We start from the raw sequence: 23039 nt of genomic DNA, 5'->3' as shown, positions 1-23039 counted from the left end.
TGCATAAGCTCAGAACTGTTGAAATTTGATGATGGGCACACAGGGGTTCACTATATTAATACTATTTTCTTTACTCCAAAAATTTTCCACAATACAGCTTCATACAAAAATAAAGCAAGCAAAGGGGAAAAAAGACAGCATGGCATAAACAGACTACACATGGTTATGTCCAGGCGGTACTGACACTCCACCCGTTTCCCAGACCACTGGTCCATGTAGACAGGCAACCTGAGCTGATTGGAGTCCAGGCTGCCTGCTTCCCAGGGATGATCAGGGCTGACACTGTGGAGCTAAATGGCCCTCGATGCTCCTGCTGGAGCTGTGTCCCATGGGCAACACTGAGTTTCTCTATCTAGTCCCAGGGGAACACCAATTGCCATGACCTTCATGGTGACCCTGTAAACTGCCCTACCTGTCCTCCCAGAGGTTTTGTGTAGGAGGAACTGTCAGGCCTTCCGCATGGAGGGCCACAACAGGAGCAGGGGCCCTGCGGTTTCAGAGTGAATTTCAGCAGTGCTGCTTCCCCACAGTAGGGCAGCCAGCTTCCCTCCTGGCAAGGGAGAGGTGGGGGAGGAGGGACGATGCTCCTTCCCTGCCCCTGCCTGAGAGAACACCTGGCAGACGTGCTGCTGCTTGCCAATGTGGTTTTCTCTTCTCTTTAAATCATGAATACATGTGTTTGTTGTGAGAATGACTCAAATCGTATGGAGGTACAGCAAAACATGAAGGTCCCCCTCTTTACTGCCAACTCCCCCTCCAATCCCACTTTCATCCAGAGTAACTGTTGTGAACCACACGAGGCTCCTAAATCAGCTGGTGTGACCGGCTGAACCCACCCCCAGGGACTCCATCGACACCACGGAAACTATGTCCAGGGACTGCTCTCCCCCGAGGGGAAGTGAGTGGGTACAACAAGCATCAAACTGGGACCCCACTATCATGACAAATATGTCTGACACCCAGTCAAACCTTATATATTTGAGCACGATACCCCAAGGCTGGCCGGAGAAGGCCACCAATGGCTGGTGCAGCCCAACAGTTCAGCCCTGCCGGCTGCGCTGAACAGACAGGGCCCTTTGGAAAGCAGCTGAAGAATCCTTACTTGTCTGACTGTTGTCTGTGATGAGGAATAGGTGGTGGAGGCCGTGACTGCATTTCCTTTTCAAGTACCCCTGTCAGCGTGGTAGGAGGACAAACGGACTTCCCCCTGATAAAAGTCAGAACACGAAACACGGAAAAGAGAGAATTGTTGTGGACACAGGCAGACAGCTGGAAATCCGTCTGTGACTTCAGCGCTAAGCTGCTACTGAGCACTCACTCTCTTGACATGACCTGCCTCTGCTCGGGCACGGTCACCTTCCTTTAGCCCCCGCCCCTTTCACCCACCTCTGCTGGGCCTGTTACCTGCTTTCTCTCACACACGTGTTTTCTTCGTTCAGAAGTTCTTGCTATTCTCTCAGGTTCTGATGGTGATCCTAGGTCCTCCCTGCCCCTCCTGTCTCTCAAGTTACTGTCCCAGTTTCCTCTGAAGGCAAACGCTGTTTACGGGGGATGCCTTGAGTCACAGTCCAGCATTCTTTCTGTTTCCATCATGCCAGGACAGAAGGGCAAAAGGGACAGGCGCAATGGGCAGGCACCCAACCCAGGCCCTCAGGGTCTGTTCCCTCAGCCCAGGAATGCTGCCTCCTGTGCCTGAGGTGAATCTGGGCAGATGAGAGGCTGTGCAACCTGGTGTGGACCTTTCACTCATCTCAGAGTGGCTGTCCCGGAAGCCGATTTTCCAACTATTCTTCCAGCAGAGGAAGTAGGGAAAGTGAATATTGACAGATGCTGCTTCCCGGGTCCAGTCTGCACCACTGCGCAGTCCCTCCTACGATGGCGAGATCAACCCACCTGACTGCAGTGACCACGACGTTGCGCTTTGGTTCACTGTCATAGCTCACGCTCTCCAGGCCGTACACTTGGGCCAGGTCGTGGATGATCCGGCGGTGGTCTCTGTTCATGGGAGGGAAGAAGTGGCTCTTCTTACTATTCTTTCCCTGTATTAAGGGAAAAGAGAATGATAAAATCACCTTGAAAAGAGCATATGCTTACAAAGGTCCTTCCCCCAACCACAACAGCCTGGGTCAGTAAGAGGTGACTGATATTAGAGGCCTACAGTGAACAGCACTTCACCTGCCTGTGAGCCATGCAGAAGCAGCTGGCTGGGGTTAGGGACAAAGGGTAAATGACCTAAGACTGACACGGACAGTGAGTGGTTCCTCCTGAGGGGCCTGCAAGTGGGGGGTGAGTGAGAGTCCCAAAAAATGACTAAATTTAAGACTTATGAAACAAGAAAACCTCACTTCCTATAAAAGCAGGTTCTGCACTAAACATGAATCTGCAGATACAGACGCACAGGCAGAAAAACACATTTGCTCAGGTTTCCTAATGAGGAGAGAAACAATGATTCCGTTTGTTCCTTTGTGTTAGTGTCCTGCTGGGAAGTGGGAACAAAGGGAGGAAGGGAAGGGGGCAAGACAGATGGCGGGAAGGAAAGCCTTCATTATGCATGACGCTGAAGCAGCATCTCACCCTCACTCAGAGGCCCCGCTGAATGAAGAGGGAGCCACTGCGCGGCTGGCTGCTTCTGACTATGAGGCGTTTTCTGCTTAAAGCTACTCCTCAACTGTGCCAGCTGCCCCTGAGGCAGGGGCCCCACTCTCTTGTCTCTGCCATTGCTCTTCAGGTCTAGTCATCGACCTTTTAAACTCTACCCAAGGGCAGCGTGTCCTGTTATACAACAGCCCTTCAGAGACCTGAGGTCCTGGCAAGTCTCCTAATTATTTATTTCACACATCCATTCCGCTATCACTACTGAAACCCCTCCTCTGAGTTTCTTCACTCATTCTCAGGCACTGAGCTAGGATGTTTATTTACATGTAATTTGACTACACATATCTTTCCTAAACCAGGATAGGGCTTCTGTGGATGTTATTTAGGCTAGGCTTTGGGAAATGCAAGGATCCTCAAAAAGGACTTTTTCCTACAACTACTCTATACCAACAGTGTTCTGGGAATTGATGTTTTATTAAGCTGGCCTTAGAGACATGTCCAATTGGATGTTTTGACTTCAACCTTGTTCACGGCTTCCACAAGGGCTTCCATTTCCTTCTCAACGTCACTGACAAACTTTAAGTCCTTCCTGAAATGAGAAATCACTACAGTTAACTTCATGTGTTCCTGCTCTTTGAAAATCCCTTCTGTCCACCCTCCCTGCCTGTGAAGTACAGACAGTGGACAACGTGGGCAGGAAAGCTGCAGAGGTCAGGAACTGTCAGGTAACAGAATACTGACTACACCTGAACAAAGAAAGAGAAAACAAAAATGAGAAAGGACAGGATGGAAGAAGTAGCCACTGGAGGGCCAGGAGACAGGTGGACAATAAGGGCTGTTACTGCCCAAGTGAGGACCCATGTGACTGAGACCTGGGTGGACAGAGGTGGGATTCGGCCAGAGAATTTAGGCTAGTCCAGCCCCAGGGAGGCCCCCACTCCTGCCATAGGGGCCCTTTCCTCCCCTCCCCCAAGTTCACTTCTTCAGGGGAACAGTTCTGCGAAACTGAGAGAAGGATTTTTTATTAAACATCATGTAATTTCTTGTAATAGATGTAAACACTTCAACTGGGTCACTCATAGAGTACATATCAGTTACATCTTAAAAGACTAAACATGCGTGTAAGCTACAATTAGGAAAGTAGCTAATAAGTTACACACCTGGCATCTTCTTTCAAACTGTCACTGAATTTTGACGCTGAAGAGCGTACATTGAAAGGATCAGAGTCATCACTGATATGAAAGGCCTCTGCTAACCGCCTAAAAGTAAGAGAGAGGCATGTAAATAAAAGGAAAAGTCAGGGGGGAAACTATCTTATAATAACAGACAGCTCATCATGTCCTAAGTTCTCCTTTTTTTTTTAATCTTCACTCAAGGATATGTTTATTGATTAGAGAGAGAGAGAAAAACATAGATCGGTTGCTTTCCATATGCACCCCAACTGGGGCCTGAAACTACAACTGAGGTATGTGCCCTGACCGGGAATTGAACTGATAACCTTTTGGTGTATGGGATGACACTCCAACCAACTGAACCACCGAGCCAGGGCATGTCCTAAGTTATTTATAGTTAATGATCTCATTTTAGTAAACCTGATTCAGTACTCCGATTATTAAGGAAAGAATAACAACTTGGGACAAGATACGGTATTGTCTTTATACAAGAAAATAAACAAGACAGGTCTATATGAGTCCGAGCAAGCCACAGGCTGACACTGAGGACTTGGATTTTTTGGTGTAGAGCAGGCTGGGGGACTGAGAGCACTGGAAATGGTCAATGAGGAATGACATTCTCTGAGGCTTCACCTGAACATCAGATACATAAAGTAGACCTATAAATATTAAAATTAGTATCATGCCTTGGCTGGGTTCCTCAGCTGGTTGGAGTGTTGTCCTGGACACGAAAAGGGTTGTGGGTTCGTTTTTCAGTCGGGGTGTACACCTAGGTTTTGGGTCTGATCCCTGGTGGTGGTGTGTGTGGGAGGCGACAGATCAGTGTTTCTCTCTCACATCGATGACTCTCTCAAATCAATAAACATATCCCCAAGTAAGAATTAAAAATATAAATAAATAACAATTATATCATATTATAGAAAGTCTGGAAAATAAAGAGTTTCATTAACAACATTAAGCAGTACATTTTAGGACATTTCCTTTCTGATTTTTTCCCCTATAAATACACTGTAATCAGTGCACATAAAACTTTGCATCCTCTCCTCCCCTGTCATTATATGATTAGCACTTCTCATATCACTATTTGATTTTCACACATACTGTTTTAATGGCTGCATAATCCTCTAATTATGTATATATCACAATTTACTTAAACATTCCTCATTTAAGTTTCTTTAACAATTCTCTAGTTTCTAGTTTTATATGTGACACAATTAATACCTTTGAGCAAAAAGCTTTTAAGATTATTTCTCCAGAAAATGTTTCCGGGTGTGGGATTAGCTAGTTAAATGGCATGTGCCCCAGACCCTTGGTCACAGTCCGAATGGCTGCCACCGCTGCCCGTCTGCGTTCAGACCGACAGGGTATGAGTTTCACAGCACTGCGCCCAAACCCAGTTAATGTCTGAAGTTTCTTTTTTTAAAGATAGATAAAATTTGGCTTGGCACTTGGTACAATTTTCATTTGCACTGGGACAGGGGTCTCTTGCAAGTTTAATGCACATAACAATCTGGTTACTACTGCTAGACTTTCCAATTTTTCAAGAAGAGCTTAATTTTCAAATTGTCAAGAGAATTCCTAGGGGGAGATTTTTCCATTAGTCAGTGATTAATTCAAATTTAAACATCAATAAAACACATCTGTGGGAAAATCTGGCCTGCCAGTTTTTCATCTACAATGAAATATGTATTTGCAACTTCAGATGCCATTTTTCTTTTAAACTTGCACTTTCTTTCCTCTTAGGTCAGTGGGTATTTAAGAAAGAGTATACAGTGAGAGTCATTATGTCATTGCTCAAAGACTGAGGAGAAATTCAAAAGGCTTTCAGAAAGAGAGAGCCAGTTTTAATCAATAAGTGACAGGTACTGAGCACCTACTGTGTGCCAGGCTTGTGCCAAGAGCTTTCTGTTTCATCCTTAGTTTTAATATTTTAATTCTCACAACTCTGGGAGGTAGGTACTATTATTGTCACCATTTCTATAGCTTTTTTTTTTTAATATCGAGGGGAGAGGCGGGGAGAGGCGATAAGATGGGAAGGAGGGTGGGAGGGAATGAGAAACATTGATTTGTTGTTCCACTTATTCATGCATTTATTGGTTGCTTCGTGTATGTGCCCTGACTGAGTTGAACCCGCAACCTTGGCACATTGGGACAATGCTGTAAACTGAGTTGCTTGGCCAGGCCTCACAATTTTTAAAGAAAACCCAAGCTTAGAGAGGATATGTGACTTGACTAAGCTCACACAGCTATGTGATTTGTGAAGCAAGACTTCAAATCCAGGCAATCTGACTCCAGAGCTCTGAGGCTCTACCTACTATATGATATTGTCTTTCAAACTACATAAAGGTCGTTTCCATGTTTTCGGAGCCCTTCTCTGTTTTTACTACAGCATTTCTGAATACTCAGGACTCTTAGTTCACATTTTGCAGCTGAGAACACTGTGACTGATGGTTCTTAAAGGGCAAGTGTTTTGAACAAGAGTTATTACAAAGTTACTACAGGGGAAAAACCAAGGGAAATCTGGGCAATGCTATGAACCATCAAATTACCTTCTACACACACAGCCATTTAAAGAGATACTGTTAACTGTTGAAAGTTCAACTTCAACATAAAATAGGACTATACTCTGCCTGCATTTGTTTCTGTTTAACTTTTCATCTTGAAAAATTTTCAAAGGCAAATTGTAAGAATATTATAATAAATTCCTATATACCCTTCACCTAAATGCTCCAATTATTAGCATTTTTACAGGGCTATCCTTTTTAATCAATCTTTGTTGGAACCAGAAAGACTGCTAGTCATTGAATAAATGCTGCTTAACCTGGTAAGAAGTATAAAGCAAACATATTTACTGGTAAAATATTTAAAATTTTTCCTATGAAATTGGGGATAAGTCAGGAATATCTATCATCACCGCTTTCCATCCAACATTTTACTGGAGGCCCTAGCCAGTGCAATAAGGTAAGAAAAAAAGTTAAAAATTGGAAAGAAATAAAAGTATAATCATTGTAATAAAACTAGTATTACTAGAAGAGGACATGATTGTATACATGCAAAATCTAAAAGTTATAAACTATTAGAAATAAGTAAATCTATGGATCACCTGGACTGCACACCCCCAGCCGTGGAGACTCCCCAGAGCTCCTGCTGTACCACCCTAACCCTCCTCCAGTGACCCAGCAGCCCCTGGGTCCACTGGACTTGGGCCCTGTCAGCGAGCTGTCCTTCCACAATGTCACAGGCACGATGTGGCCCCCCATGTCAAGAAGCTCTGGATGTGAGTACCATACCTGATGCTGAGGTGCATGCGGGAGCCTGGCTGGGAGCTGATTTTCTGTTGTCCCTGGGCCCATACACTTATACCTCAGTGACTTACAAAGACAAAGCAAAAGCAGAGCTCTGGGGACCCAACCACCACGGTGGCATGCACAGAGTCCCCAAGAAGACTGGGCTCACAACTGATGATATCAGCCTTAGTATCTAATGTAAGCTATTCACCTCACAGGTGATATGTGAGCCAAATCAATGAATAAAGGCTGTCCCTCAATCATAATAAACCCCAAAGTTCAAAAAAAAGAAAAAAAGGAAGAAGTAATTTAGTAAGGTTGTAAATCCAGAGCAACAAACATTAACTATACTTCAAAGTGATCTATAAATTAAATATCATCTCAATAAGAATCCCAGCAGGTTTTTTTGGGGGTAGATATCGATGAGCTAATTCTAAAATTTAAGTGGAAGTGCAAAAGGCCAAGAATAGCTAAGACAGTCTTGAAGAGCCATGTTTGAAGAGATGTACTTAGTAGATATTCAGACTTGTTATAATTGGCCCTGGCTGGTGTGGCTCAGTGGATGGAGTGCCGGTCTGCAAACTGAAAGGTTGCCAGTTTGACTCCTAGTGAGGACACATGCCTGAGTTGCAGGCTAGGTACCCAGTTGGGTGTGTGTGAGAGGCAATTGATGGATGTAGCTCTCACACATCAATGTTTCCCTCCCTCTCTTTCTCCCTCCCTTCCCCTCTCTCTAAAAAAACAGACTTGTTATAATTGCACCAGAATTATTATGGTGTGAAATTAGCACAATGGAACAGAATGAGCTCAGAAACAGACTCACACATAGGTGGCACTACAAAGTACTGAACAAAGGACATCTTGATAAATGGTACTGGTCAGATGAGTATTTATTTATATGGAAAAACACTGAATCACAAACCGCCTTATCCTATACTCAAAAAAAAAAAAAAAAATCAGTCCAGGTCAACTGTAGATCTAAATGTGAAAGGCAAAATAATTTAGCTTCTAGACAATAATGTAGAATGACATCATGACCTCAGACAGACAAATATCTCTTAAACAGGACATGAAAGGCTCTACTCACTAAGGAAAAGACTGATAACCTAGACTACTTTAAAATCAGAAACTTCTGTTTATCAAGACATGATGAAGAGAGTGAAAGGTTAAAGGCACCAAGTATGAGAAAATACAGTATTTAAAACCAACAAAGGACTCACATCCAAAATATATAAAGAACTCCTACTAATCAATATAAAAAAACAGACAACACAATTTAAAAATATGCAAAAGATTAAACAGGCACTTCACAAAAGATGATACCCAAATGGCCATTAAACATACAAAAAGGTGCTCAACTTCACTGGTCATCAGGTAAATATAAGTCAAAAGCTCAATAACATCTGTGAGAATGGATTAAAACAAAAAAGACTGATGATTCCAAGTGCTAACAAAAATGCAGAGCAGTGAGAATGATGGCCCTTCTGGTGAGAGTGGAATCTGGTAAACCATTTTGTCCATGGTGACACGGTTTGTAGAACTGACTAAAGCTGAACACATGCATATCCTATTAATAAGCAATTCTACTCCTAAGTTTATATCCAATGGAAATGAATACATATATATGAATACAGCAAAGCAAGTATAAGAATGTTCTTACAGAGCATTATTTGTAATAGCCCAGATTAATTAATGTCTATTAATCATAGAAAAGAGAAACAGATTATGATACATTAATACACTAAAATACGTGGGAATGAAGACAAACAAAGTGCTGCTACATGCCACAGCAGGAATGAGCGTCACAAAGGTAAGGAAAGCAGCCAGGCAAAACTAATACAAACTATGTTTCATCACTTATAGAAAGTTCAAAAACAGGCAATACTAATCTAAAGTGTGAGAAGTCAGGATAGAGGTTACACCTTTGTGGAGTACAAGAGAGGGTTCTGGTAATTTTCCATTCCTTGACCTGGTGCTGCTTATAACAACACTGTATTTACTTTGTGATGACTCACTGATCGGTTTACTTCTGATGTATGTGTATGTCACACTTCAACATAAAAGTTCATTAAAAAACTTTAAGCCTCTTATCTCCAGTGGAATCAGGAAGTCTTAGTCATGAATAAGTATGCTGTGGCAGGTGATGTTTACGCCATGCCCAAACCACATAAGCTCATGTTTCAGAAATATGTTGAATCATGTTAAGTGGTTTATCCTCAGGCACTTCAGTTCTTGGTGATCAAATTTCTCGTGCTCTCCAATAGCAACAAAAGACCAAAGCAGATGCCAAGTGACTGTGTAAAGGGTGGCTCCCTTCCACTGGCTTCACAGAGCTCAAGGACAGTTAGATAAACAGCAGCTGACACTACTTACTTTTTCCTTTCCAAGGCTGAACACTCCTCATCACACTCCAGCCTTGAGAAGCAAATGAAAATAAAGTCAGGGCACGGGTCTCACAGTTTCTATCCAGCAATAAGTTCTTGGATAGTCAACCTGAAAACAGAGCAGCCTGTAGGCCAGAGGATGGCTGGATGAGGTCCCTCCCAAGGTGCACAGGCCTCTGGGCTGTCAAAACCTAGGAATCCTCAGAAGGGCCTCAGAGTGTCCCCTGCCTGCTCAGCCCCTCAAATGCTCACAGTGTCCTTCTAACAGCCCCACTTTCCCATGTTGACATAGCTACCACCCTGCTTCTTTGTTTTCCAGTGGGTCGGGCTGGACACATCCACAACTCGCTTCCTCTGGCTACTGGCTGGAATGAGGCCTAGAAAAGTCTCCTCTAGTTTCAGCTATAGCCTGAGTAGGATTCATTGGATTGGACTGGGTGTGACTCAATATCAAATATCTGTTAAATACCTACTCTGTGTACAAGGATTTACAGTGGGAGATTGGAATAAATGAAATGTTCCCCCCCTTTGGAAATTAAGCCTAACAGGAGAAAGAAAGCATAATCACACATTTAAAAAGTTACCTGGCTTGGTGAATTTCCTTTTTGGTAATTAACTTGCTGATCTCCACTGAATCTCCAAGATGCATGTCTGTTATTTTAGAGGCCATGGAAATAGCAGCTCTCCTAAAGTGTTTTTTTAAAAAAAGGAAGAAAAGGTATTGCAATTTCACAAGAACTTCTTCATACTAGGCACACAGAAGACTCCTCTCAAGGTAGATCTACCATTCAACAATTTGTGTGGCTTTGGAAGCCCATCTATTACCATTCACAAGTTTATGTCACATATCCTCATTTACATTCTAGGCAGCCAGCTCCACTTCTAGGCAGAAGAGGTAATCCACTCCTCAGTATCTCCTTGAACATCCACTCTGGGGTATTCAAACACAGACACTCTGATGTCTGCATACTCCTGAAGTTGTATCTCCATAGCACATCTCGCATCCAATCAGATATATACAACCATCCATCCCTAACACCTCCACCTCTGTACTCAGATTCTTGTGCGAATACACAGGTCCTAAAATTTTAGGAGGCTGCAAAGACAGTCAGAAACCCCACCCCAGGGGAGGAGCACAGGACTTGGTCCTAGCTGTGCCACCACCACAAGTGGTAAGGCATCAAAGCAATTCATGCAACTTCAGGACACCTTCTGTGTGATCTCATGGTATAACAAGACCAAAAGGGGAAGAGAGAAGGAGTAGGAGAAGTAAAGAGGTTACTTTATGCCCTGGCTGGCGTAGCTCAGTGGATTGAGCGCGGGCTGGGAACCAAAGTGTCCCAGGTTCGATTCCCAGCCAGGGTACGTGCCTGGGTTGCAGGCCATAACCCCCAGCAACCGCACATTGATGTTTCTCTCTCTCTCTCTCTCTCTCTATCTCCCTCCCTTCCCTCTCTAAAGATAAATAAATAAAATCTTAAAAAAAAAAAGAGGTTACTTTACGAATTAAAGTTTAGAAAAGAAAGGTACATAAAGCAGTACCACTGCTTTTAACCAGCAGTACCATTGTTTTTAACCATTGCATTTAAAAACTAAATTCAGGAAAATTTATTTTAAAAACTTTTCACCCTGGTTGATATGGCTCAGTGCATTGAGTGCCAATCTGCGAACCAAAAGGTTACCAGTTCAATTCCCAGTCAGGGCACATGCCTGGGTTGCAGGCCAGGTCCCCAGTAGGGGGCGTACGAGAGGCAACCATACATTGATGTTTCTTTCCCTTGCTTTCTCTTTCCCTCCCCCTCTCTAAAAATAAATAAATAAAAATCTTTAAAAACTTTCTAGCTTTTGTAAAAGTTGCAAGAATCCTACAATAAATACATGTATACCCTTTGCCTAGATCCACCCATTGTTAACAGTTAGGTAGCACTAACCTTTGATAAGTACTGGATGCCTCAGAGCAAATCATGAGTTCTTTTCTTCGTCCACATTCACACTGCAGCTCAATCTGAAATAAGATTGACATGGAGCGACTTTCAGCACGTGGAAACCATATGAATAGGCAGCGTTCACTTTAAAAGCGTCTCTCAAATCAAACCTTGGCAGAGAACAGACAGAGTGGCTGCCCTCCAGGATGAAGTTAACCACATATGCACACTGACTACGTAGTAGCTGACATGCCCCTTTCTGGGAACTACTCCAGTCCTTAATCCCACCCGAGAGGACAGGCCTAGAGTGGAGTTTTTGCCACTGAACCAGAGGTACACTTCTGACCCAGGACCAGCCAAGGCCTAACCAACTCTACCTCATTCTGCTGCTTTCATCTCCTCAGGGGGCCTTACTTAAGCCCTCAGGGAGCCAGGTTAGTCCCTTCCTCACATGCTCTTGTAGGTCCCTCTACAAGGGTAAAATACTCCTTCATGACACCACAGCCATAATGATCTGAGTAATTAATGAGTATCTGTCCCATCTAATTGAAGTCTGTAAATTGTGTAGCCCCAGCACCCAGCACAACATCTTGCACAAAACAGACGCTCATACATTTAAAAGGCCATCTCAAGCTGGGCTGACAGAACCTATTTAATTTATTCTACCTTGCTCTTGTCAACTTGCAGTTCCCTGCAACCAAAGACCCCTGATTAGGATGCATGCCCAGGCGTTGCTGCAGGCAGTTCTGAACTCAGCAGCAGCTCCAGAACCACAGTCAACCTCCCACCTAGAGCCAGGAATACGCACGTTGGCTTTGCAAGCAGTCACAGGGCAGGGTGAGCTGAGGTGGCAGGGTGCCATACACGGGTGGCCACAGTCAGCTCTGGGAGTGGTGCAGGGCTGCTTGCAGGCCTCATCAAGACACTCTCCTTTGTGACAGAGTCTCTGACACTTGTGCATTCCACACGGTAGTGCAGCATTGCAGGGCAATCCGCAGGAGATATCAACCAGGTGACACGGGATGTTGCTGCGCAACTAGGAGAGACAGAAGTAATCAGATTCTCATCTCCATGTGGGATCTGGGGTGAGTGTTAACTTCCTATCTAAACACGTCTAAACTTCCAAAAAGAACATTTTTTAAAAGTTATTTTTATCTGAAAAAAATTAAGTTGACTTTCAAAGTCTGAAAGATTAGTTTGAAAATAAATCAAATCTGAAACTTATTTAATGCTTGTTAGGACCCAAATAATTTATAGTAACAGCCAAGTGTGACTTGGGACATAAACTTCCCAAGGTGAGTAATGAGCGGCTGAAACCACACAACTAATGAGCACTGTATTTTGGACTATAAGACGCACCTGTCCCCCAATTCGGGAGGAATAATGGTTGTTAATGCTGCTGTTGAGTTCTGTTTACATTTACATTGGTGAAATATTATGTTATTTATGTTATTAAGTATTTTACCACACTTTTTGCTTCAAAAAATTTTTTGCGCATCTTCCTCCTCTAAAACCTAGGTGAGTCTTATGGTCCAAAAAACACAGTATTTAAAAATGCCATGACCACCCTGGCTGGTGCGGCTCAGTAGATTGAGCACCAGCCTGAGAACCAAAAGGTTGTTGGTTAGAATCCGGGTCAGGGCATGTGCCTGGGTTGTGGACCAAGTCTCCAGCTGGGGCACTGCAAGAGGCAACCAATGAATGTTTCTCTCCCTTTCTTTATCCCTCCCTTTCCCTCTCTAAAAATAAAGATAATCTTAAATCCTCAGACAATGTTTTCCATCCTTTGCAAACAGCTAGGGCAGAGTCGACAGACCCCTAGAGTGGGGGCACCGAGGGCCCATGGTTTTGAAACTGCTTGCAGCACTCTTTTATGTAATTAAATACTCAACTTCCCTCATATCTCCTAGCTCGTGGTCTCCACAGCTTTAGATGGCTCTGTTATATAAAAAACTAAGAGTCAATAGGCCATGTAACTCCAAACTCATTTTTTCTTAGAAATTGCCTCCTGCCTGACTGGTGTAGCTCAGTGGATTAAGCACAGGCTGTGAACCAAAGGGTCGCAGGTTCGATTCCCAGTCAGGGCACATGTTTGGGTTGCAGGCCAGGTCCCCAATAGGGGCCACATGAGAGGCAACCACACACTGATGTTTCTCTCTCTCTCTTTCTACTTCTGTTCCCCTGTCTAAAAATAAATAAAATCTTTAAAAAAAACAAAAAGAATTAAAGAAAAAAAAAAAAGAAATTGCCTCCTTCCAGAGTTCCTCACTCCAGGAAAAAGATGCTGGAATTTTATTCCTGTGGAACCAAAGGTTACTTTTATATAATCACTCAAATTCTTTCAAGAACTCTCAAAATGAGGAATATATTTTGACTCTAGTGACACATAACTTCTACTTTTGAAAAGAAGTCAGGATGTCTAGGATGCTACACACTTGTAATGCTTTGAAACCAGTGTTTTAGTAGAGCGTAGTCCCCAACCACTGAACACCTACTGTACTACCAGAGTGCTGGGGATAATTTTTGCACATGCTGCACTCTCTGTTGTCCCCTCCTCGCATGAGTTGGCTATATTCTCACTGTCCTTTAGGATGTTACTTTCTCTAGAAATATCTTCCCTGGGAAGAGGCTCCTTGTATCCCCATCAGTACTTTGTACTTACACTCCACAAGGGCAGGGAATACAATCATCTTGTTATTTCTGAATCACCTGAATCTAGCCTTTACCTAGCCAATAGTAGGCATGCAATAAATATTTGTTGAATGAAGTCTGAATAAGCCATCAACACAAAGATAAGACATGAATGTCTTAAGAGTGGTTACTCTCAGAGGAAGTAAGATTTATAAAAGAAACCCTGGCTGGTGTGACTCAGTGGATTGAGTGCCAGCCTGTGGACTGGAGGATCACTGGTTGGATTCCCAGTCAGGGCACATGCCTGGGTTGGGGGCCAGGTCCCTGGCTGGGGGTGTGCAAGAGGCAACCAACTGATGTTTCTTTTGTGCATTGATGTTTCTCCCCCCCTCTTCTCTCTCTCCCCCGCCCCCTCTGAAAATAAATAAGTGAAATCTTAAAAAAACATTTATAAAAGAATAAATACTAAGGACCATGACTTGACAACTACTCACAGGAAGTAAGTGAAAAAAAATATGTCTATCAAGATAAGAATACTGAAAGTATGTTGTCATAAATGTCAAGTGTTTCAAGAAATGCTGGCCAAGGTGTTATGAAATAAAAAGAGCAGGTTACAAAACAGTAAAATCTTCAGAGTTGGGGAAAGTATGTATCACACATGACTGGTAATCCACACACCAGAATGTTAAGACTATTTCCTTCTGGGTAGCAAAACTCTACCATGAATATTCAAGTTTAAATAAACTTTTAAAGTGTTCAAACAGTCTATAGTCAACAGTTTCAAATACAGCTTAGAGACTAAGAACAAGGATGCCTGTCCTTCATGACAGTGGCAATGTGGAGGTGCAGGTGAGGCTGGAGGAAGGTGTTTGGGCCCAGCAGTCAGGACAGGAAGTACAGAGAAGAAACAGCGGCTGCTGGTGGAGAGCCCACCCCCACTCCTGGGATGCTCTCACTGTAACACTTTTCCCAGGATGGTAACCTCTCCCCTTGGTGGTTAACCTAGAAGTTGTCTCAGAAAACAATACATGTTCTCAAGGCCAACTGGCTAAATTTTACTTTTTGCAATCAAAATGCTACTGATTGCATGATTTCATTTGTGTAACACTGTGGAAAAGGCAAAACTAATAGGGCAGACAACAGATCACTGGTTGTCAGGGCCCAGAGTGTGGGGAAGAATAACTTCAGAGGGACATGAATGTTTTTTGGGGTGTGAATGAACTGTTCTACATTTTGATTGTGATGGTGGTTACATGAATGGATGAATGGTACTGTCAAAACTCAAACCTGTACACTAAAAAGGTAAATTTTATTTTATGTAAACTATACCTTAATTAAAAAAAAGAAAAAAAGTGTTAACAGCAAACCTGTGCTTCTTGGGAGTACTAGCTTTGAGAAACAGTAAGACTAACAACTCAAAATAATTCAATAAAAATAAATCCATGGCTGGAATAATGAACACAAGAGAGAAAACTCACCTCATGTTTGCCCATGCACCATTTCTGAGTTAGGAAAGTACAAGGGGGACACTTCTCTTCGCTATGACAAGAATGATATACTGTAGAAAGAGAAAGGTAAAATTAGGAATAGTGTTCAAATAAAGCCACATTAACTAGTATACATGTCATAATGGCATATGACAGGGAACTTTAAACTTAAGAGTACTTTAAAAATGGTCTTAGGAAAGTAGAAAGTGGCTGGCTTTATGTCAAAGTGTTGAGGGTAAGCATGAGTGAGAAAAAGAAACCCAGCTGAGGCAGACAGACATGCCGTGCCCAGAAGCAGAGAAGGAGGCAGCTTCCCTGCCCCATTCCCTGCGGCACAGCCCCATGGCCTGTCCACTCCACTCAGTCATCTTTTGGCCCTACCTTATACAGCAACTGCTCACTTCTGCTCAGACACCGTTGTTACTCATCCATCTAACATGCTTCCGCTGACTCCTTTCAGTTCCCTTGCTGCCAGTATGAGGTAGTTCATCCCAACTCATGTCCTACAACAAAGCCTTCTTTAGCTGACCACACCCTGCCCTGAGCTCTCTCACACTCCCCGATGTCTCAGTTCTTACGCAGATGGCTTGCTGCCATGTTATCCGGTCCATCTTCATGTAATGGTTGGTTGTGTCAGGTGTACTTAATTGCCATCCTTTTCCTCTCAAGGAGAACATAAAAACCCCAAGATAATGGGCTCTTTATTCACCTTCTCTAAACCTCCCTTCACGGCTTGACACCATGCTGGATATACAACAAATACTCAAGAAAAGTTAAATGAATGCTGAACAAAACAGGCTAAAAAAATAAAACTCACAAATGGTTTTAAGTCCATACTATGGACATTAACCAGCAGGATTTGGACTTCATCTGTAACATCTGCAAAAGGGTGCAAAGGAGGGAGTGGGTGAATATTGGTTTGGGAATTTAATTTATGCCAGTGTGAACACCACGGCAGGGGCTTGCAGGCTAAGCTGGGAGGGCCATCCTAAGGTCCCCAGGGAAGGAACTTTTCACTTCATAAAGAATTTACTTCACTCTGTTTTACTCTATTAACTTAAAAATTGAGAGCTAGTGGCCTACTTGTCAGTCTGAATCAGATGGCCACACTTCTGTAAGTATCAAATCTGGTGACTCGAGTAATTTCAGGTTTGCCTCTGGGACCTGGTAAATGAAATGATGGGCCGGATATGGTTCTGGGCAGGGGTGTCCAACCTTTTGGCATCTCTGCGCCACAGTGGAAGAAGAACTGTTTTGGGCCACACATTAAATACATTATGACACATAATCACACACAAAAAATCTCAATGTTTTAAGTAAATTTACAATTTTGTGTTGGGTGGCATGCACAGCCATCCTGGGCTGCATGTGGCCTGCAGGCTGGACACCCTCGTAAAGCCAGTGACTAGACTGGACAGATATGAAAAAATGGGTGATAATAAGTAGCATAGGCCTGGTGTCTGCAGCAGACCCTTGGAGAAAAACTGGAAACAACTTAAATGTCCAGTAACGTAAGACCGACTGAATAAGTTACGGTCCACCTATGAACCAGAACACTCCACTGCCATTGAAAAAGCTATTTATAATAAATATTCATTGATAAAGAGAGAGGCTTAAATTATAGGAAGAAAGAAAAATGTGAGTTAAAATGAGTAAATTCAGTAGAATCCCACTTTTATTTTAGAAAGAAAAAAAAAGCAGATATATTTTGCCCATGAAAAAAGGTCCCCCAAAATACAAACTAAGTTAAATCACTAAAAGATGATATAAATGATATTTCAATCCTTTGACTTTTATCTTTTATTTTTTTATTTCTTTTTATAAAATAAACACATAGGAGTTCTGGCCAAAATGGAGGTGTAGCTAGATATACTTTGCCTCCTCACACAACCAAAGGAAGGAAGCAACCAATTAAAAAACAGAAAAACAACCAGAACTAACAGAAAATCGAACTGTATGGAAGTTTGACAACCAAGGAGTTAAAGAAGAAACATTCATCCAGACTGGTAGGAGGGGTGGAGAGGGCAGCTGCCAGGCTGGTAACTGGGTGGTCCCGTATTTGTGTGTGAATAAACTGGGAGGAACAACTGGGGAGTGAGATAGACCACGCAACCCAAGGCTCCAGCGTAAGCGAAATAAAGCCTCAGATCTTCTGGCTGTAAAAACCTGTGGGGGTTGTGGTGGCAGAAGAAAGTGCCAGTATCTTGAAAGCAGGGCTTGAGCCGGGCAAGTGGCATTGTTCCCTCTTTGACCCTTCCCCCACAGACAGAGCCACAATGCAGCAAAGTGGGTTGCTCTGCCCTGGAACATACTTAAGGCTCTGCTTCTTACAACATAACAGGTGTGCGGAGACATAGAAATATAGCCCAAATGAAAGAACAGGTCAAAACTCAAAAAAAAAAAAAAAAAAAAAAAAAAGAACTAAGCAATAAGGAGATAGCCAACCTACTAGATGCAGAGTTTGAAACACTGGTAATCAGGATGCTCAGAGAAATGACTGAGTACAAACACAAAATAAAGGAATAAGTAAAGGCTATACAAAGTGAGATAAACAAAAATATACAGGGAAACAGTGAAGAGAAGGAAACAGGGACCCAAATCAATGATGTGGAACAAAAGGAAGAAATAAACATCCAACTGGAAAAAGAAGAAACAAAAATTCAAAAAATGAGGAAAGGCTTAGGAATCTCTGGGACAACTTTAAACGTTCCGACATCCAAACCATAAGGCTGCCAGATGGAGAAGAGGAAGAGCAAGAAATGGAAAACCTACTTGAAAAAATAATGAAAGAAAACTTCTCCAATCTGGCAAAGGAAACAGACTTCTAGGAAGTCCAGGAAGCTCAAAGAATCCCAAACAAGTTGGACCCAAAGAGGAACACACCAAAACGTATCATAATTAAAATGACAAAGATTAAAGACAAGGAGAGAATCTTAAAAGCAGCAAGAGAAAAGGAGAAATTTACCTACAAAGGAGGTCCCATAAGACTGTCAGCTGATTTCTCAAAAGAAACTTTGCAGGCAAGAAGGGGATAGAAAGAAGTATTCCAAGTAATGAAAGGCAAGGACCTACATCCAAGATGACTCTATCTAGCAAAGCTCTCATTTAGAATGGAAGGGCAGATAAAGTGTTTCCCAGATAAGGTCAAGTTAAAGGAGCTGACCATCGCCAAGCCTTTATTATAAGAAATGTTAAAGGTACTTATCTAAGAAAAAGATAAAAACTGAACAGTAAAATGACAACTCACAACTATCAACAACTGAACTTAAAAAAGAACAAAAACAAACTAAGCAAACAACTAGAAAAGGAACGGAATCACAGAAATGGAGATCACATGGAGGGTTATCAGCAGGGAGTGGGAAGCGAGGATGTGGGGAGAATGGGGGAAAAGGTACAGGGAATAAGAAGCAAAATCAGTAGGTAGAAAATAGACAGAGGGAGGTTAAGAAAAGTATAGGAAATGAAAAAGCCAAAGAACTTATATGTGTAACTCATGGACATGAACTAAGGGGGAGGAATGCTGGAGGGAATGGGGGTATTAGGTAAAGGGGGATAAAGGAGAGAAAAAAGACTGGGAAAACTGTAACAGTATAATCAATAAAATATACTTTAAAAAAAGAAAGAAAGAAAAAAAAGCCATATTGCTTCAACAACAACAAAACCCAAGTTATTTCAATTTTTGTAAAAAGATGCTCAACTCTGAAATATGCACCAAAAGTGGAGGCCACAAAAAAAGAAAGAACATGCCTAAAAGACAACACCAGAGAGGGCTTCTCCTGGCTGGCCTTTCAGGTGTGTTTGACATCCACAGAATGAGGCGATGGAGGGCACTGCGATTCCCAGCTGTTGCCCCGATCACAGAAGCAGTCCCTGAGCAACTCTGGGAGCAAGGGGTGCCATCCAGGATGACCTCAGAGCAGTGAAGACCATCGCGCAACATTCTAAATGACGTGGTGTGAGCAAGTGTAAGGTGTGGAGGCAAGGGGATGGGACCCACCTGGATGGTCACATTCATGGACTCTGGCGCAGGTTTGGGTACACTCAGGGGGCCTGGTACCACAGGGAACTGGAGGATAGATCACTGATGCGCCACAGTGGCAGGTTAATTCATCAAAACCTGGCAGAGAAGCGGGTAAAACAAAATAACCCTTCATGAGTTTGGGATAAGGACATATATTTTACACATTTACATTTTCTTTTTTTTTGGCTTATATTTCTAGAGAATTGGCTACTGTTTTTTTTTTAAGTTTGTATTGTGTGGAACTTGAGCTGATGACAAAGGAGCAGATAGTTATGAAGTGTTTCATTTTTACCTACAACAAACTCTAAGACCATGAACCCAAGATAATTTTATATGTATTTTATAAACAAAAGACCTACAGGCCATCTCTTTTTGAGAGAACAAGGAGACTTCCACTAAAGGTGCAGCTCTTTTTCAACTCTTTTGGTTAGGCAAATGGACAGAGAGATTGTGAGAGCTACAGGTAATTAACAAACACACAAAAATATATATTTGAATATAAACCCCAGAGATCCACTGAAGCCATTCAAAACTATGGCACTTGAAATATGTTGAAATGAAGCCCAGAACTATACCTGAGTTCATTAGGCACCGTTCATAAGCCAAACCAAAATGAGAGCTCACTTGGGTCAGCTCTAACAGGCAGCCCATTTTGTCAAGAGCTCTCCTAACCCTCAGACCCTAAAGGGAGCCAGCTCTCCAGAGGGCCACGGTAGAGGCCAGGCCCTTAGCCATGGTTCTCAACTACGGCACCAGAGTTAGGAAACCCAGGGCCCTCCAGGACTGCCTCCCACCACCGCAACCCACTGCTCTTTTTCAGTCACCACTTTCCAGCAAACACTTCAAAGGCTACAGTGTGGTAGAAAGAGCCCTGCAAACAGTCAGGAGACTTAGGAGACTTAGGCTTCTAGTCTTAGACCTACCACTTACTTGTTCAGGGACTGTGGGCAAGTCTGAGCTTTCTTTTCATCAAATGGGGGTACCGAACTTTGATCTATCCACTCAACAAGCTTATCGTGAGGATGAACTAATATATGTGAAATAGCTAGGTCAACGGTAAGGGACCATGTATTTTTTTTTAATCCTTACTTGTGGAAATGGTCACTGATTTTTAGAGAGAGAGGAAGAAGGGCAGGGGGAGCAGGGAGAGAAATATCAATGTGACAGAGCAACATCGATAGTTGTCTCTCGTATATGCCCTGACCAGGGATTGAACCTACAGCCTAGGTATGTGCCCTGCTGGGAACTGAACCCACAACCTTTTGGTATATGAGGTGGTGCTTCAACCATCTGTGCCACCCAGCCAGGGTGCCATGTATATTTTTTCTACAGAACTCCAAAGCACTGACTTAGCTTCCTTTTTGAAAGGAGGCAAGCTTAATATTCTAGAGAAGACATTTTGGTAAAAACCCTGATTTAGGACAATCTTTTAACATAGCAGTCCTGAAAGTGCACTCTGTTGATCCTAGGGGTCCCTGGAGCCTTTTAGGAAGTCCACAAGGTTAAATTGTTTTCATAATCATATTGATATTATTTACTTTTTCCACTATGTTCACACTTGCACTACTGATACAAAAGTAAATCAACTGCCCAGGCCATAATGCAAATCAAGGCAGCAGCATCAAACTGTAATCATTGTATTTTTCAGTGCCAAGCACTCACAGTAAGTAAAAAATGCCAGTTTCACTTAAGAAAGTCCTTGATGAAGCAGTGAAAAAAATCTTGAATTTTTAAAACATGCAACACCTAACTATTTACTCAGGGGCGCTCACTGTTTTTTTCCCTGAGACTGTCAAATAAAAAAATAGTAACAGCCAACATAACAATAGCCATCCAGTATGAATGACATGTCTTGAACCATAAATATATAGGTCATATAATAGAGTTGCATTTTATTGGTCATGTTGCAAAATAAATTTGCTTCTGATTGGTTTACTTTTGGTACCAGAAATCCTTATATACAAGTATAAGCACCTGATTTTTAAAAAGCCACTTTGGAGCAAAAAGGGTAGGTAATTCCTATTATTATTTTTTGTAAATCAAAATTATACCTATTTTTTTGTCATATTGGCAAAAAATATATTTTCTGATGTGCTACAGAATTTTACTAGTTTATGTGTGCCATGAGATGAAAAAGGTTGAACATAGTTGATGCAGAGAAAGAAGAATTGCTGAGGACAGAACTTGGGTCTATAATATTTAAGAGGCAGGTAAAAGAGGTAATAATTAAGTGGCAGATAAAAGAGGTATTTATTAATGAACCAGGCTCCATCTTAGGATCATTGCCTATATCCCAAGTTTCCCACATTCAGGAACAATACAGCACTAGGCATGACTTTTTTGAAAAACTCAACATATCTGAAATACTAAGGCTTGTTAGTAGAGTAATTCATACCAATCTAAGCATATCATCCTTTCAAAACATCATGCCTAAATTTCTAGAATATTCTTACAATAAAGTGTAAAGACACTCACTGGCTTGCCAGCATGTCTGGCAGTTTCCACGATGACAAGGTTCTTCACATCTATGAAGGCCACAGCGGAGTTTCCTCCCACAAATCAAAGGACACTTGTGCTCCTTATCCTAGGAAGAGATTCATATTTGTTTACAGAATCATTTCTATTTTGTTATCCATAAACAAGATTAATAATAACAAAAAGCTCTCCACATTTATGGATGAAATGATGTCTGAGATTAGCTTCAAAACAATCATGGGAGGCAGAGTCAGTGGAGAGGTGGATGAAACAGGTTGGTCATGAGTCAATCACTACTGAAGTTGGACACTGGGCATCAGGGACTTATAGCAGTCTCACCTGCTATGCTGTTAGAAATTTTCAGTAACAACAGGAAGTCTTTAAGCCTTCGAACACTGGTTTATAAATAAGTTTGATATATTGTGCAATTTCATCACTCTTCACCATGTCAATAAATTTTAAAAGTAACAATTATGACTTCCGGCCAAGATGGAGGCATAGGTGGACACACTGTACCTCCACGCACAACCAAGATTAGAACAACAACAATTTAGAGGCAGAATAACACCCAGAACTGTCAGAAAATTTATCTGAATGGAAGTCGGGCAGTCAAGAAGTTGAAGTAGACCCGTTCATCCAGACTGGTAGGAGGGGCGGAGAGGAGCAGCCGGGTGCAGGTCGTGGTGCGTGGAGAACAGGGAGAACTGGGCGCATAAGGCAACCGGGAGCACGCAAGGCATCTGGGGCGTGCAAGATTGCACTGGGTGGACCCTGAGTACGCAAGCAGCAGCCGGCAGACCCAGTGAGGCGGCGATTATGGACCAGGGCAGAGCGCGCAACCCAGGATCCCAGAGAAGGGACTGAGGTCCCAGGAGAATGGAGCTACCACCGTGGTTCCCTCCCGCCCCTGCCCCCACACACAACGTCACAATCTAGCGACTGGGGTGCCCAGCCCTGGTGAACACCTAAGGCTCTGCCCCTCACCGTAACAGGAGTGACCAGACTGAAAAAAAAAAAAAAGAGAGAGAGAGAGAGACATGTCTCAAACAGAAGAACAGATCA

The 23039-nt window shown here is 42.6% G+C and overlaps 1 protein-coding gene across 2 annotated transcripts in view; it reads right to left on the bottom strand.

Moving 5' to 3' along the window:
• The window catches only part of NFX1 (nuclear transcription factor, X-box binding 1), a 67886-nt gene that overhangs the window by 2413 nt on the left and 42434 nt on the right, over window positions 1-23039 (bottom strand). Inside the window, exons 13-23 of one of the 2 annotated variants that reach the window (XM_028510205.2) lie at window positions 21978-22086; window positions 19479-19598; window positions 15473-15552; window positions 12172-12399; window positions 11370-11443; window positions 10023-10124; window positions 9428-9469; window positions 3756-3854; window positions 3118-3184; window positions 1894-2039; window positions 1103-1207 (exon numbers count right to left, since the gene is read on the bottom strand). In XM_028510205.2, the coding sequence (XP_028366006.1) occupies window positions 1103-1207; window positions 1894-2039; window positions 3118-3184; window positions 3756-3854; window positions 9428-9469; window positions 10023-10124; window positions 11370-11443; window positions 12172-12399; window positions 15473-15552; window positions 19479-19598; window positions 21978-22086 (1172 nt within the window). Of the gene's footprint in view, window positions 1-1102; window positions 1208-1893; window positions 2040-3080; window positions 3185-3755; window positions 3855-9427; window positions 9470-10022; window positions 10125-11369; window positions 11444-12171; window positions 12400-15472; window positions 15553-19478; window positions 19599-21977; window positions 22087-23039 lie in introns of those variants that run through there. The other variant, XM_036021827.1, reaches the window with a different exon arrangement.

The sequence above is a fragment of the Phyllostomus discolor genome, chromosome 3, assembly GCF_004126475.2.
Source record: "Phyllostomus discolor isolate MPI-MPIP mPhyDis1 chromosome 3, mPhyDis1.pri.v3, whole genome shotgun sequence".
Classification (NCBI taxonomy): domain Eukaryota; kingdom Metazoa; phylum Chordata; class Mammalia; order Chiroptera; family Phyllostomidae; genus Phyllostomus; species Phyllostomus discolor.
This window is presented reverse-complemented; position numbering and strand designations above follow the sequence as displayed.